Genomic DNA, 16,163 nt, shown 5'->3' with positions numbered 1-16,163 from the left:
TCTATTCCTTTCATAAAATCTCTTGGTAAACATGTATGTGTTTTTTCCATCAAAAATGCATTAACAACATCATGCTTATGTAGCTAGTCAGCACAATAGACAAATAATAATTTCTACTGAACTACTGAAGTCTTGCGATAGAGTGCTCACAACTCCAAGCAACGTCCATTGATCTTTTCAATGGCATTCATTATGTGACAGGCTCACCAGTTACATTAAAATAAGTCTACTAATTTTAAAAGCTAAAATTACTCAAAAAGTCCTGTATTGTAAATAACACCTAGAATATTGCGTTTGGCTAAGATGACTAGATGACATAAATCTTTTCTACAGTCCTTTCCGCAGATGTAGGAAAACAAATGCTATAAGAGAGTGAAATAAAGCTCTTATATTTTTGCCTAAAAGTCTATTTATGTATTTTGCTTAATATTTAAATGATCAAAAATCAATATTAAATAACTGCACAAAACCTAAAATAAAATGGCCACATTACATCATACTACATTATATAGACAGATTAGAAGCAGCTAATTAGAAGCCTTTCTAAAAATTCAAAGTTTCTGACATCATTTTCCACCATTCCATCAACTCTTCCTTCTCCTCTTCTTTCCTTTCTGAAAATGACTCCAGTTCAAAATCAACCTAAGGGAGAAAAATCAAGAACTTATTTTTATCAAATTGCTTTTAAAAATAGACATAAAAATGAACAGTTTCATTGCTTAAATAACAATCTCAACTCAGTCACCCAAATTAAAGTAGATCCTCAAAAAATCTCTTATAATAAACAAGAGATATTCTCGGGGAGAAAAATCGAAAGTCATTATGTTTGAAATGTGTTTTGCTCAAATCACTTTAAGGCAGGTATAGTTCAAGAAAACCTCCTGCCCCAGTCTCTTTCCCTCATAAAAAGGTGTCACTTGGAGTTAATATTCTGCCTTTATCTATTGAATGAGCTTTCCCTGCCAGCTTGGACTTTCTCTTACTAGATGGAGACATATGGGAGAATACAGTTCTATGTGCTGTTGTCCCCAGCCATCAAGTTCTGCCTTCCAAAGTCTTGAGTTTGTTGAAGAACTGAATGAAAACACGTATCTCCAAACCACTGCCCTTGTCATGTGGGAGCTTCGTCAGGTCTAGGCGGCCTCCTGCACAGAGCCTATTCAAAATCCGCAGCACTCAGCCCCAACCCTCAGGCCCCGCTCCGCATGAAACCAAGAGTTCTGAATGTGGCCACCTGCACCCCTGGTTGTTCTAGAATGTGATTACATATCCCGGAACCAAGACAGCCAGAAAAGTTAAGGATCAAAATGGTTGAACCTTTACGGACTGTTCCTGGGGCTATTTTTTTTTTTACTTTTTGAAAATTTGCCTCCTTATTTTAATGTATACACAACCTAACTCACACGCACACACAGCCAAAACCAAAGCATAAGTTAAAAACTCGATATATTTTGTTTGCCGAAAACAAACTTTAATACTCCAAACTTTGGGTGCACAAATAAAACACAATACATTTATTTCAGGTAAGCCTTTGAATTGGAAATACTGTGGTCTCATCACCATCTCCTTTCTAGCAAAATTAATGGTATCTGCTTGAATAAAATATACGTTTCAGTAGTACTTAGCATAGGGGCCGTGCTCATGGTGTATGCTTAACAAATGTTTAGTTAAAGCCCCAAATCGTCTAGTTGGCATCATTTTTTTTTAAATATTTGGTGAGTAAAGCATTGTGCTATGTGCCAGAAATAAAGACAGAAAGGAACAAAATTCCATGTAGATTGAAATTCAGGTTAGCAAATAAAATTGTAATTTTTCATGTATCTTTAAGAAACTGAGAAATGGTAACACCGGTGGTAAATCATTCAATGAGATTTGGGGCAGATCATCTAGTATTGTTAGGCTTCAGTGTTCTCATCTATTAAATGGGGCTAATACTCCCCACCTCATAGGTTTATTATGAAGATTAAATGTAAGTCACTCGAATATGCCTGACAATGGGTGGTACTTAGTTTTTACTAGGTTCGCTATTATTGCCATGCTAAGTTCTTACGTTTACTCACCCCAACAGCAGGGCTATAAGGAACTGCTACCTTCTTCGTTATTGCCAGATAGCCAGGAGCTGAGGCCGTAAGTTTATAGTTTCCAGGTACGAGCAATCTCCAGTAATCACCATCTTTCGCTGTAGGAAAACAAAATATCAAATCACAAGGCACACATGTGGATCGCATAGTTATGCCATCTAAGAAATACCTACCATTGCTTGGTTAGACTCCGATCCCTATTTTTAAAATAAATATACAGGGAATTTGAAGAAGTTCTCTTGAAAAGGGAAAGACGCTCTCCCAATATGCTCGTTTCTTACAGCTGCTTTACAGACATTACTGTTATCTAGCAGACATCTAAGAGCATGGCTCTTCTGATTGCACCAGGAGAAATACAGGTAAAAAGACGTCTACAGTGGGGCCGACACTATGGTGCAGTAGGTTAAGCATCAGGCTGCAGTGCCAGCATCCCATGTGGGCACCAGTTCTAGTCCTGGCTGCTCCACTTCTGATCCAGCTCTGCTGTGGTCTGGGAAAGCAGTGGAGGATGGCCCAAGTGCTTGGGCCCTGCACTCACGAAGGAGACCAGGAAGAAGCTCCTATCTTCGGATCAGCCTAGCTGGTGAATCAGCAGATGGAAGACCTGACCTCTCCCTCTCTCTATCTCTCGCCCTCTATAACTCTGCCTCTCAAATAAATAAATCTAAAAAAAAAAAAAAAAAAAAAAAGATATCTATCAAGTCCTGAGTGGGGAGGTCAGAGCACCTGGCAGCACGTTTTGATTCATGCTAGGTGAAGACCTGATGGTGCAAGTCCAGGTCGGGGGTTTGCAGAGTGCAGCCCAAGGGCGGCATCCCCACAACTCCCGAGGATCTAGTTAGAAATTCCGATTCCTAAAGATTTCAGAGCAGGTGGATCTCCTGAGTTCTTCCAATCTCCTGTTTTCCTACATCAAGGCTTCTCAAACTTAGGTGGATATCAGCCTCCTGGAAAACCTGACAAAATGCACAATCCGTTGCACTGGCTCTGGGTGGGCCCGAGATGGGGGCCTTCTGCCTCTGCAGGGTGGTGCTGAGGCTGTGGTAGGAGCTGCACTCTCTGCAGGAGGTCCTCCAGGACAAGCCACACTTCCTCCTTCTCCTGAGTTGGGCCACACATCCTCCTCACCCGCTCTCTCAGGGCATACTTCCCATCTTATCTCACGGTGAAACAGATCGAACCAGGGCAGGTGAAGCCCCCATCACCACATCGTCCCGTCTGTCTCCAGACCCCCACATCTCCTTTCAGACAGTGCCTCCTGTATCTTGTTGATAACCAAAGTTCTGGAAAGATCTGTCCGCATTCTCTGTTACTGATGATTCTCCTCCTACTCTCTCCTGGACTTTCTCCAATCAGGTTCTGCTTATGCACTCCACAGGAAACAGATCTTGTCACAGCTACCCACACCGGTACAGGGGAACTGGGCAGGGTGTCAAGAAGAGTTGAGCCAGAATATTTTCGCATAGGCATTGTAACTCCTCTCCCTTACCTGTCAATCCAGTATGCTCACTTTCCCATGATGCTCCAGTGTCTCATCTGAGACCAGGAAGGAGGAGATGCCATGATGGGCACATGGAAGTTAAGCTCCAGGTGGAGGAGGTATGGAACTCCCAGGAAGCCTCATACACACTAAACTCCACCTCGCTTGTATATTCTATTAGGGCACTTCACCGTAAAACAGATACATGTGGAGACACCCTTCTTTTGCCCTTGGCCATGTTCATGGGTTGCCCTCTGGCCTCCTTCCCATCTCTCCTCATAGGCAACCCTCTGGCCCACTCCTGATGGGCATTTCTCCATGTAGGGTCCCCCACACTCTGGCATGAATGTATATTCACCGTCTCCCTTAAATAAATCTCTCACATGTGTACCATGTTTATGTCTCTGCTTTGAATTCCTATCTCTAGGCAAGCAAGAACCTGGAATAAAATGCATGGTACTTGTGCCCCTAATGACGTGGCTAACTCCAGCGATGCATTCACGAGGCTGCTCTTGCTGGCATTCCTTATCACCCCCTCCTTCCTGAAACACCCCCAGGCTTCCAGGACAATGCATATTGTTTTCCTTCTGCTTTGGAGGCCATTGTTTGTTCTCCCTTCCTTATCACCTTGACTTTGAAAAGCTGGAGAGGCCGGCACTGTGGCACAGCAGGTTAACACCCTGGCCTTAAGCTCCAGCACCCCATATGGGTGCCGGTTGGAGACCCGGCTGCTCCACTTCCAATCCAGCTCTCTACTATGGCCTGGGAAAGCAGTAGAAGATGGCCCAAGTCCTTGGGCCCCTGCACCCACGTGGGAGACCTGGAAGAAGCTCCAGGCTCCTGACTTCGGATCAGCGCAGCTCCGGCCATTGTGGCCAATTGGGGAGTGAACCATCGGACGGAAGACCTCTCTCTCTCCTCTCTCTGGGTAACTCTGTCAAATAAATAAATAAATCTTAAAAAAAAAAAAAAAAAAAAAACAGGAAAAGCTGGAGTATCCAAGAGTCCAGTCCTCAGATTTCATTCCCTTTGATTCCCTAGGTCAGAGTTTCCTAAACTTTTCATATGATGGAATGAAGAGAAAGTAATATTTGTATGGCAGCCAATGGTTCACAGACAGAAGAGGTGTCCTGGAGCCAGAGGGTCCCAAGCCGGAGTTCTAGCCCTGCTAAGAGGTAAGAGGACCATATCTTGGCCCAGATTCTGGAGGCATGCTGCCCTCAGTGGGGTGTTGATAAATACTGCTGGGCATGTGAGTAAATGGCATTTAAGAGGACAGATGTTATAGATTTAAAACAAATCCAAGCAGTGAATGTGAAGATTAAGAAACAGTGATATATACACCAGTTTGGGAAATTAAGGTTAATTATGCGTTAGACCTAGAAAAATTATAAAAACCTTATGACTTAAAAAAAAATGTTGCAATGATCCCAGCAGATGACAGTTAACCTAAAATGAACTTGACAGGAGTTTAATAGCAGGAGTGCAGAGAAGTGCCAGGAAAATAGAACATTTTTCCCAAACTGGGAAACTGGAAGTGGGGCTTTAAACCAAGAAATAAATAACATCCCACTTGAATCCTACAGCCTCCAGTTTCACCTTGAATAACTCTGCATTTATGATACGGAGTAAGTGAAGAAATAAATGCAAATTCCAGACACACTCTATGCCAGCAGTTACCTTCTACCCTACCCTTCTAGACCCCTTCACAGCTCATTGCAGAGACTAGGAAAGACACTAGTATGCTAACTCCAGCCAGCTTTGTTTCCCTTTGCTTTCCTGGGCAGCTCTGGGGAGACACAGCTGAAGAAAGGGCGCCACCTGCTGCACCCTGACTTCCAGGCACAGCAGCCACCCTGCGTTTCACTGTGCCTGACCTGCTCCCACAAATGCAATGGGCCTAGGTCAAAAGTAAGGGAGAGACAGTGGAAAGAGACAAGGAGGCCAGGAGTGTAAGATTATAATTACGATAATGAGAAGTAGGCTTTTTTGTACCTTGGGCTCCAGGTCAGAGCAGACACTCACCAGATGTAACATCGTGATCTATTCCTTCCACGGAGATGGTTGCATTGGCAATCGGGTTACCTTGAAGGTCTCGGACAAATCCTTTAACTCCTCGGTGTATCTATCAAAGTCAAGAACAAACAAAACATTCCTGTAGTAAGTGGCCTTCCAAATGTTCCATGCCAAGCATTCCTTATTTTCTAGCGAAATACTGTCGATCCTGAGTGTTAAAGAATCAAAGCATGAGAAACATGCCAGGGGATTCCAATGCAATCCCATCAAGGTGGCATGTACCAATGCCATCTCACTAGTCAGTTACAGGGGACTCAGATGATGATTGATGTCATATGTAAGAGTGTCAATTGTTAAATCAACAACAGGAGTCACTGTGCACCTGCTCCCCATGGAGGATCTCTGTCCTTAATGGGTTGTACTATGCGAATTAACAGTAAAACTACTACTCAAATGGTACTTTATACTTTGTGTATCTGTGTGGGTGCAGTCTGTTGAAATCTTTACTTAGTATATACTAAGTTGATCTTCTATATATAAATAGAATTGAAAGTGAATCTTGGCCGGTGCCGCGGCTCACTAGGCTAATCCTCCACCTGCAGCACCAGCACCCCAGGTTCTAGTCCCGGTTGGGGCACCAGATTCTGTCCTGGTTGCTCCTCTTCCAGGCCAGCTCTCTGCTGTGGCCCGGGAAGGCAGTGGAGGATGGCCCAAGTGCTTGGGCCCTGCACCTGCATGGGAGACCAGGAGGAAGCACCTGGCTCTTGCAGGTGGGAGGGAGGTTACGGGGGGAAGCTGCTATAATCCAAAAGTTGTACTTTGGAAACTTATATTTATTAAATAAAAGTGGCAAAAAAATCAAAGCATGACCAAAAGGAAATGACAAGTAGCTTCCTGAAAATTTGTATCTTGTTCTGAGTTAAAGAAAGACCTTAAAGACCTTGAAGTACTTTCTGGATTAGAATAAATAAAGTTTTTCATATTTGTAAAGTCACAGGACTTACTACAGTGTACAAATCAACACCCTGGTAAGTAGGTAAGTATCAGGGGCCGCTGGCTAAGTTGCTGCCTGTGGCACCGGCATCCCGTGTTGGAGTGCTATTCTAGGTCCACGCTGTTCTGCTTCAGACCTGGCTGCCTGTTAGTGCTCTGGAAAGGCAGCACAGGGTGGCCCAAGTGCCTGGGCCTCTGCCAGTCATAGGGAGTTCAGGCTCCCAGCTTCAGCCTTGCCCAGGCCTGGCAGCTGCAGCCATTCCTCTCACTCTCGCTCTCTCTTTCTCTCCCTCTCGCTCTCTCGCTGTCACTCTCCCCAATGCTCTTCCTTTAAAATAAATGAATAAATCTTTTTTGAAAGCATCTCCCCTCTACTATGCCAATTGTGGGCAGCATTTTTCTCTCTTTTATCCTTTCAATTTTATTTTTTCTTTATTCTTTTTTCTGATATGCCAACTTTTCTGTTTAAACGATTCCACTGCAGTAATAAATACCAACAGAAGGGTTATGGGCTGTCAGAACCCCACATGAATTCAGGTTGGAAAACACTATCACTGCATGGCTTTTGCGAAGGAAATCACAGAAGTTCTAGTTTCACTCACAACTTAGAGAGGCTGTTCATGACCCCTGCCCCTCTAATCATCTCTACCCAGATTCTAGGGCGTTTCCATTTCAACCAGAGTTTAAAAAGCATCCAGGAGATTCTCCATTGTTGCTGGGACTATTTGTATCAGTAGCTTCTAACCTCTTATGTGCTTAGGTATCACCCAAAGAGTTTTTGAGGGGCCAGTGCTGTGGCATAGCCGGTAAAGCCGCAGCCTGTGGTACCAGTATCCCATATGGGTGCTGGTTTGAGTCCTGGCTGCTCCACTTCCAGTCCAGCTCCCTGCTCATGCACCTGGGAAAGCAGTGGAAGATGGCCCAAGTCCCTGGGTCCCTGCCACCCACATGGGAGACCTGGACGAAGCTCCTGGCTTTGGATTGGCCCAGCTCCAGCTGTTGCAGACATTTGGGGAGTAAACCAGTGAATAGAGTATCTGCCTCTCTCTCTCTCTCTCTCTCGCTTGCACTCTCTCTCTCTCTCTGTAATTCCGCCTTTCAAATAAATAAACATTAAAAAAGAAGAGTTTTTGAAAGAGTGTGACTCCACATGAGACAAGAAATTCATTTTTAAGGACTCAGATGATTCTGATACAGGTATCCATGAACCAGTCCTGCAAGATCCCTTGAGAATCTTCGTAATAGACCTTTCCAAAGCTGTTGAGTGGGAGACACTGCTCCTCAGCACACCGTTTACCTAATTAGCTTCACAGGTCTCAGTTCCTGCAAACATTCCTTTAAAACCCTGCAGGAGATTCCTTCCCAACCAACCAGAGTTAGCGCCACTAATCACCTACTTTCCATGAAGTGCAAACTGGTCCCGGCCTAGATTTTAGGCCCAGGTGTTCAATCAGTAGTCACCACCACTGTCAAGAACACCGCATCAAGGCAGAGCTCCTGGCGGTCTTCCCTGATCTTTCATCAGCCTCGGATTCCCTAAACGGAGTGTTTATGGTGTCAGCTGTGTGAGCCTGTTCATTACAAAAGACCACTGTATCTGCTGCTACACAGCTCGCACCCCTAACACCAGCACCGTGTCAGGGCAGGTCATGGGGATCACAGAGCAAACCCCTGTCCAAGTGACTTCCAACAGAGTACATAACTTCATCCCTCTTTTCAGCTGATTTCTTTTCTTTTTTTTTTTTTTTTTTTTGACAGTCAGAGTTAGAGAGTGAGAGAGACAGAGAAAGGTCTTCCTTCCTTCCTTCGGTTGGTTCACCCCCCAAATGGCCACTACGGCTGGCGCACTGTGCGGATCTGAAGCCGGGTGCTTCCTCCTGGTCTCTCATGCGGGTGCAGGGCCCAAGTACTTGGGCCATCCTCCACTGCACTCCCGGGCCACAGCAGAGAGCTAGCCTGGAAGAGGGGCAACCGGGACAGAATCCGGCACCCTGACCAGGACTAGAACCCGGGGTGCTGGCGCCGCAAGGCGGATGATTAGCCTAGTGAGCCGCGGCGCCAGCCTCAGTTAACCTTGATCTTAGAAAATCCACCTAAACACAGCTGTCTTCAAAGAAGACCTATAGGGTTCCCACCAAACCTGATCTTGGGTTTGGAACATGGCTACTTATCCTTAGCTTTTGTGGTTCAAACATATTTTTATGCTAATTTGCAACAGGAATCCCCTGACTGAAAAAATCCTGTGGAATGGGGCCAGCGCCATGGCATAGTAGGTTAATCCTCCACCTGCGGCGCCGGCAACCCATTTGGGCGCCGGTTCTAGTCCCAGCTGCTCCTCTTCCAATCCAGCTCTCTGCTGTGGCCTGGGAAAGCAGCAGAAGATGGTCCAAGTCCTTGGGCCCCTGCACCCACGTGGGAGACCAGGAAGAAGCAACTGGCTCCTGGCTTCGAATCAGCAAAGCTCCAGTCATTGCGGCCATTTGGAGACTGAACGAATGGATGGAAGACCTCTCCCTCTGTTTCTCCCTCTCACTGTCTGTAACTCTACCTCTCAAATAAATAAATAAAAGCTTTAAAAAAAATCCTGTGGAATGGGCATTCTGTAATCGGGTCCATTCCAGTGGCTCTAGTCCATGATAGTCCTTGTTAGTAGGGCTGTACAGATGTTTGACATGTGTAGAAGAGTTGCTAAGCTGACTTTGATTTTTGGAAAATGAATTGGTTTCATATATATATACATGTGTTTATACAAACACATGTATATATGTAAGTGACTAAATATTAACAGCCTTTGTTCGTATCAGATTAGCTAATAAATGTGTGTTTCTACTGTCATGGATGTTGACATCACTCTACTGGACTTTAGGTGTAAATGACCACATTCAGAACGGAATTCAAATACTGTCTAGGCACTCAGGCAAGGAATGGCGTCTACGTCCTTCCACTGCCCATGCCCAATACCAATGTCACAGCCTATACAGGGAGTGAGGCAGCAAGGGGCTGTCCCGGTCTTAGGCAGTGAAGTGCTGGCAGAGGATGAGAACCTCTGCAATTCTACACGGATCTCACCAGAAGGGCTGCATCAGTGACTCTCTGGTGACTGTCCCAGCTATGTCATAAGAGGCATAGAGCACAGTGATTCTGGATTCAAATTCCAACTGAAGGACCTCCCTGTGTGACCTCCCTGTGTAGCTGATTCTTCATCTTTAATTCACACACTGAGGAAGGTGATGGTGGTGGTGGTAGTGGTGGTGGAGGTGGTGGTAGTGGTAGTACTGATGTAACTTCCCTCACAGGGTTGTCATGAGGATGAAGTGCCACTATTGTTACATGCCAGTCATTTAGGATAATGACCGGGAAACAGTAAGTGCCCAGCCAGTGTAAGCTGCCATGATCGTGATTACCCATGATGCAGCTGAGCTAGGCTGAGACAAGCGAGGGATGCAGGACATACAGTCAAGGACAAACTCACTCGCAGTCCTGCTGCTACACTTGCATGAGCTCAAGAGTGAAGTGCACCCTGTGGGCCTCACTTTCCCTACTCAGCCCCTGGCCTCCTGGGGTGCCACACACCGAAGGGGCTCAGGGAAGGTGAGAGTCCGGGATTGCTCGTTTCGAATAATACGGATGAAAACAAGGTTCTACCTCACTTCTCCACAACTTTCCAGTGCAGACATTCTCAGTGAATAGTCATGAAGCACAAAAGCTATGACAAGTGAAAGCCTAACTAACCCATGGCCAGCACCTGTCTTCCAAATAAGACAGCCTCATTCTGGGGCAGATGGATGCCTCGGGCTGAACACCTCTTGGGAGACTGTGGCACACCAGTGTAAATGCTCCTGAATCTCCCATTGCATGCTGGGGACTGCATTTACCTGCTCAAGGTAGCTGATGAGGGAGTTCTTATTATCCTTCCAGTAGCTCTTCAGGGTCTCCTCGGGTGGGAACTTCTCACAGCTGAGCTCCACTGTGATCTCGAAACAGTTGCTGCTGAGGTAATTGAAGTCCTGCATCCCTGCCAAAGCACCAAATGGAAAATCAAATACTCTCATGGTGATTAAAACTCTACACAGAGGCCGGCGCCGCGGCTCACTAGGCTAATCCTCCGCCTGGCGGCGCCGGCACACCGGGTTCTAGTCCCGGTCGGGGCGCCGGATTCTGTCCCGGTTGCCCCTCTTCCAGGCCAGCTCTCTGCTGTGGCCAGGGAGTGCAGTGGAGGATGGCCCAGGTGCTTGGGCCCTGCACCCCATGGGAGACCAGGAAAAGCACCTGCTCCTGGCTCCTGCCATCGGATCAGCGCGGTGCGCCGGCCGCAGCGCACCGGCCGCGGCGGCCATTGGAGGGTGAACCAATGGCAAAGGAAGACCTTTCTCTCTGTCTCTCTCTCACTGTCCACTCTGCCTGTCAAAAAAAAAAAAAAAAAAAAAAAAACTCTACACAGGCCACTCTGCCACCTTGAGGGCCAAGCAAAAGATACACCAACTGGTGCATTTGAGGAAGTTTGTAGGAAACTTCCTACCATCAGTGATTGAAAAACACACTTAGAAAAGACAGTCACTACCCTTAAAGCACCAACTCTCCTAGGTTCTTAAGCGATCATTTAGCTTAATGCATTGCTGAGGTAGGGTGCTAAGGCAGGTGTTACCCACATTCCCTGCTTCTGGAATGGGCTTCAAGAAAGACAACAAGGTAAAAGATTCAAGCTCATTTGGACAACCGCATCCCATATTGGAGTTTCTGGATTCAAATCCTGGCACTGCTTCTCGTTACAGCTTCCTGATAATATGCACCCTACGAGGCAGTAGGTGATGGCTCTAGTTGGGTCCCTGCCACTCACATGGAGGATATGAATTGAGTTCCTGGCTCCTGGCTGCAGCAACCACCCAACCCTGGCCATTGCAGGCTTTGGGGGAATAAACCAGCAGATGGGAGCTCTGTTGTCTGTATCTCTCTCAGTCTCTCAAATGAGAAAAAAAAATTCATGGAAAACAGGTATTATGAAAAAGTATGCCTTAGTAACCAAAAAATTTGCACAAAATAGACAGGAAATTTATTGGTAGAATTGTAAATTCAATGTACTCTATAACAATGGAGGAGGATGAATGGCTGACTCTCAGTGGTAACTGTCAATAAGCAACCATCACATAAACAAAGATCAGATTGGAAACTCACCGCCAGGCACACTATACCAGGCACCACCGTTGGTTGTGCCTTCTACAAAGCTGCTGTCATCATCATTCTTGCGACAGGGTGGCCGGTTGGGGTCAGACATGACTGGGTTGAAAGAGGAGTACGCCCGAGCCACGCTTTGGAAAATGGCATCATCTGGGCAGGAGCTGTATTCATGAGCACTTCCTGCAAAAATAATTCTCAAGATGAAAGGACTCGACACTGATCAAAATACCCTGCTTGTTTTTCCAAGGAGCGATTCCGTGTTGAGTTTTTACTGGTACTTTTTTTCCAGCTATGTCACCAGGGGAAGTGGGGTAAAGGGTGAAGTACTAAACTATTACCCATTGTGCTTAGGTTCTGTAACTTCCACTCCTAGCACTGCCATGGAGAAGTTGGATAGAATGCATATGCCACTTACTAACTGGAGCTTCACAAGAAAAGCTGGTAAGGCCATAAATTTGGCAATCATAGTTTTTTCATATGCATTTCCCATGGACTCTTACTCAGGTAAGGATAACAGAGACAATCCTGCTGATTAAATGCTATTTAAAAATGCACCTGCACAAACCTCACTGACTCTATGAACCACTCTCACACAAGCTATTCAGTATTCTACTTTAGATTTCGTTTTAAATCTCCTATGTACATTGAAGAAATACATCATATCAATTTTATGCTTTGAATTCTTACTTATGTACTATAAAATATGAGGGGACTTCAAAAGGTTCACAGAAAACTGTATTATGTGAAAACTATGCATGGATTCCAAATTTCCTATAAACTTATCTTTCAATTGCACGTTTTGGAGTTTTTTGAGGTTTTTGGAGCTCCCCTTGTATTCCTAGCCTACAAATTTCCCAGCTCCTGACAAGCTACAAAATTCCTAAGTTTATTTAACAATTTTGTTTTGCTAACCTTTCTTCAACTCCCAAAGCTTCCTGATATCTAAAAGCATCATCGCATGTTTACAAAGTGCTAACTCTTTCAAGGCCCCCAGGAATGGATACGATGCAGGAGCAAGAAAAATTAAGCTGAAATAACTAGCTAAAGCTTGCGCTACCTGCGGTGCAACTGAAACTCATGGAGGAGACCAAGCAACAGTTCCCCTTCCTGGCATCCCCAGAAAGAGCACACACCAAGATGCACAGAGTCACGGCGCCCTGCCCAGGCACCAGGAGGCTGTCTCTGTGTGGAAGTCCTTGGCGCACAAGCCTATGTAATTTCTGTAATCGCTCCCTTTTACCAGTGACCAGGAGCGACCCAACTTTGACTTCTGTCTTCTTTTCTTTTCAGAAGTATTCTATCGGCATCATGTTTGGGGGCGGGGGCAGGAATCTAGCCTAGCCATTGGAACACTGGCTGCCCCATCAGAATGCCCGAGTTCAACTCTGGCTCTGGCTCCAGCTTCCTGCCAATGCAGACACTGGAGGCAGCAGTGCTGCACTGATCTCTCAAGTTATTGGGTTCCTGCTACCCACGTGGGAGACTGAACTTGCACACCTGGCTCCTGGCTCTGCCCCAGCCACTCACTCAGTCCCGCCTGTCGCAAGCATTTGGAACTGATCCAGTGAACAGGAAGGTTCTCTCTCACTCACTCACTCACTCTTCCCCTCCGCCACTTTGCCTCTCCTCTCCTTCTTCCTCTCCCTCTCAAGTTAAACAAATACACCTTTGAAAAAAAATCCTGTTTCTCTTCACCTAAGCTTTGAAAAAACATTACAGTCTTTTTCTGTCGAACAGATGTGCCACTGCTAAATGAAATTATTAGGGGATGTTCCTGTTAAACAATACATATGTCTATCACTTAATGACTGGTTATCTAACAGAGTATCACACAAGTCATCCTATATACCCTCACTGAGCATAGTCATTGCAAACCATGAACCAGCTGGACAGGCAAGAATACCTACCACTCCTGGTCTCATCGTAGGGATAATTGGCCACAAGGTCTCCTCCATGGAGATTGGCAGAGAGCACAAAAGGAATGTCCATAATCCAGTGAATGACAGCCTTGGTCTCAGGAGCAAGCTATATGAAAGATTGGAGGGGAAAAGGACTATGAATTGGAGTCATTGGTACGCTCTCATGACAGCAAAGACATAGGAAAGGTCAAGAAAAAAAACTGGAACCTGGTCCTATTTCAACCACTTTGCAGTTGTTTTCATTGGGAAAAAGTTTCCTGTAAGAGCAGCAGCCCCCATATCTATCTTTCTCAGATGTGTAATAAAAATATTTCAATAGCACTTAAATTTCTTTACAAGTTCTGTCCGTTTTTCTCTCTTTGGTAAATTGAAAACAAACCTGCAAATCAGTTACAAATGTCGGGACAGCTTTAGCTGATCTGTCATAGCTCATGCATCTCGGCTCGTAATAGTTAAGAATAAGATAAGGAGAGAAGATAACAGTTGGGCTGCAGAGCAGAGTTCCTCATCTAAGGTTCTTCAAACACGTGGTAGATTTTTATTTCCAACTTTGGCTTACTGTTTTTCCAGTTTTCTTCTACTACTTCAAACACTGTCCCTATAAAAGAATATTAGTCTGGGTCTATTTTAGAGGTACCTATAAAATCTCAGTTTACTTTGGAATGATCATCTTAAATTTACAAACAAAAGCACACGTTTCAGGAATTCATGTTGAGTTTTTTGAATGATTCACATCCCCTCATATCTTGGAAGCAAAACAAAGGAGAAAAATTTATACCAAAAAATTAATCTGGAGCCAAAAGCTTGATACTTTTATATGATGAGCTTTTAATAGCAGTAGGGGAGATTCTAAAACTCCAAGTATTTCTGTGGTAAAAAGAAAAAAGCTGTCCCTGGAGATGTGATCTGTACTGTTCTTTGGGACAGCAATTCTAAAGGCATCCATATGGGTTGGTGGTCAGGGTGAGATCATGTATTCGTGTATCCCAGTTTGGCTGATGCACAGCTCTCATATATGCTATTTTATTGCACTTCATAACACCTCACTGGATATACAAAGACAGGGAGCTCCACTTCCCAGGGGAGAATCTGATGCTGGGGGTGTGAAATACCATGCACAAGCCCACACAGGTGAGGATTCCAATCCAAAGCAGGAGCCAGAAGACACACATTACTCTTAGTATGTCAGCGTCACTGCAGAAAACGCTCCTATTCTTCACATGTGCTACTCAGAACTGTGGAAAAGGGTGATTTAGAATATTGTTAAGGGGTAGCAAAACATGGCTAACTGGAAGAATAAGTTGTAATGTTCTACAACATGGCAGGGTGACTATAGCTTACAACAACTTATTGCATGTTGTATAAAGAACTAGAAAAAGGAGTCCAGAGGCTCTCAATGCAAAGAAATGGTAAATGTTTAAGGAAAGAGAAACAGTAGATACCCTGATTTGATCACCCCACAATGTGTTTGCTGTATTATCATACCATACTCCAAAAATTCGTGAACTTATTGTATGTTGGTTACAAAAAGATTAGGGTATTATTTTTGCTATTTGTCTGGTTGGTGGATTTTACCCTCACTATTAACAAATGCTCACTGCACAAACTGTAGAGGGGACAGATAGTCACAAACAAGAAAATTAAAATTACTCATAACTTTGCTACCTAAAGAACTTTGTGAGAACTCCTCACATTTAAGTGGCCCACCGAGAAGACACCAAGACACCCCTAAGATCAAGCCCCTTGTGTAACCTAAAAGCAGCTGTGGCCTATCCTTACAGCCTGCACTTGGGGGCAGGCATTTGCTACGGTGGCCAAGATATCACTTGAGTGGCCCTCATCCCACGTCAGAGTGCCTGGCTTTAAGTCCTGGCTCTGCTCTCATTTCTAACTTCCTGCTAATGTGCACCCTGGGAGGCAGTAGGTGAGGGCTCAAGGACTTGGCTCCCTGCCAGCCATGTAGGAGACTAAGATTAAGTTGCCAGCCCAGCCCCAGCTACTGAGGGCGTTTGAGGAGGAATATCTATGTGCGTCTGTCTCTGTCTCTCAAATAAAAATAAATACTTAATTAACTTTAAACTTCCATTTAAAGACTGTAAATGCAGCTCAAATATTAGGCTGTATCATTAGATGACTTTGGCTCCCAAAATAAGTTGAAACTCTAGGAGTGGTATTAAAAATGTATAGAAAATACATACCATAAAAAGATTACGCATGGTTTCAAAAGTTTTACATCAAATTAAACATATCTGTTAACTCTACTTTTCTATAAACTTTAACATTTTTTTGTTTCTTTATTTCAGAGACGGAGAGAGAGAAACCTCCTATCCTCCAGTTCACTCCCCAAATGCCTACAACAACTGAGGCCGGGCTGGGCCAGAGCTGGAGCCTGGAGCTGGGTATACAGTCTGAGTCTCTCACATGGGTGGCAAGGACCCAATCGCCTGCGCCATCACTGCCACCTTCCAGCATGCTAGCAGGAAGCTGGAGCCAGCAGCA

At 44.9% G+C, this 16,163-nt stretch overlaps 1 protein-coding gene across 1 annotated transcript in view; it reads right to left on the bottom strand.

Annotated features, from left to right (window-relative positions):
* Positions 1–22: 22 nt before the first annotated feature.
* The window catches only part of CPE (carboxypeptidase E), a 119,429-nt gene continuing 103,288 nt past the window's right edge, over positions 23–16,163 (bottom strand). Inside the window, exons 4-9 of the mRNA XM_070048202.2 lie at positions 13,653–13,770; positions 11,743–11,925; positions 10,446–10,585; positions 5,587–5,686; positions 2,061–2,179; positions 23–642 (exon numbers count right to left, since the gene is read on the bottom strand). Of these exons, the coding sequence (XP_069904303.1) occupies positions 544–642; positions 2,061–2,179; positions 5,587–5,686; positions 10,446–10,585; positions 11,743–11,925; positions 13,653–13,770 (759 nt within the window). The 3' untranslated portion in view covers positions 23–543. The remainder of the gene's footprint in view (positions 643–2,060; positions 2,180–5,586; positions 5,687–10,445; positions 10,586–11,742; positions 11,926–13,652; positions 13,771–16,163) is intronic.

The sequence above is a fragment of the Oryctolagus cuniculus genome, chromosome 8 (genome assembly GCF_051225735.1).
Source record: "Oryctolagus cuniculus isolate XC-2025 breed Fujian yellow rabbit chromosome 8, ASM5122573v1, whole genome shotgun sequence".
Taxonomy (NCBI): Eukaryota; Metazoa; Chordata; class Mammalia; order Lagomorpha; family Leporidae; genus Oryctolagus; species Oryctolagus cuniculus.
This window is presented reverse-complemented; position numbering and strand designations above follow the sequence as displayed.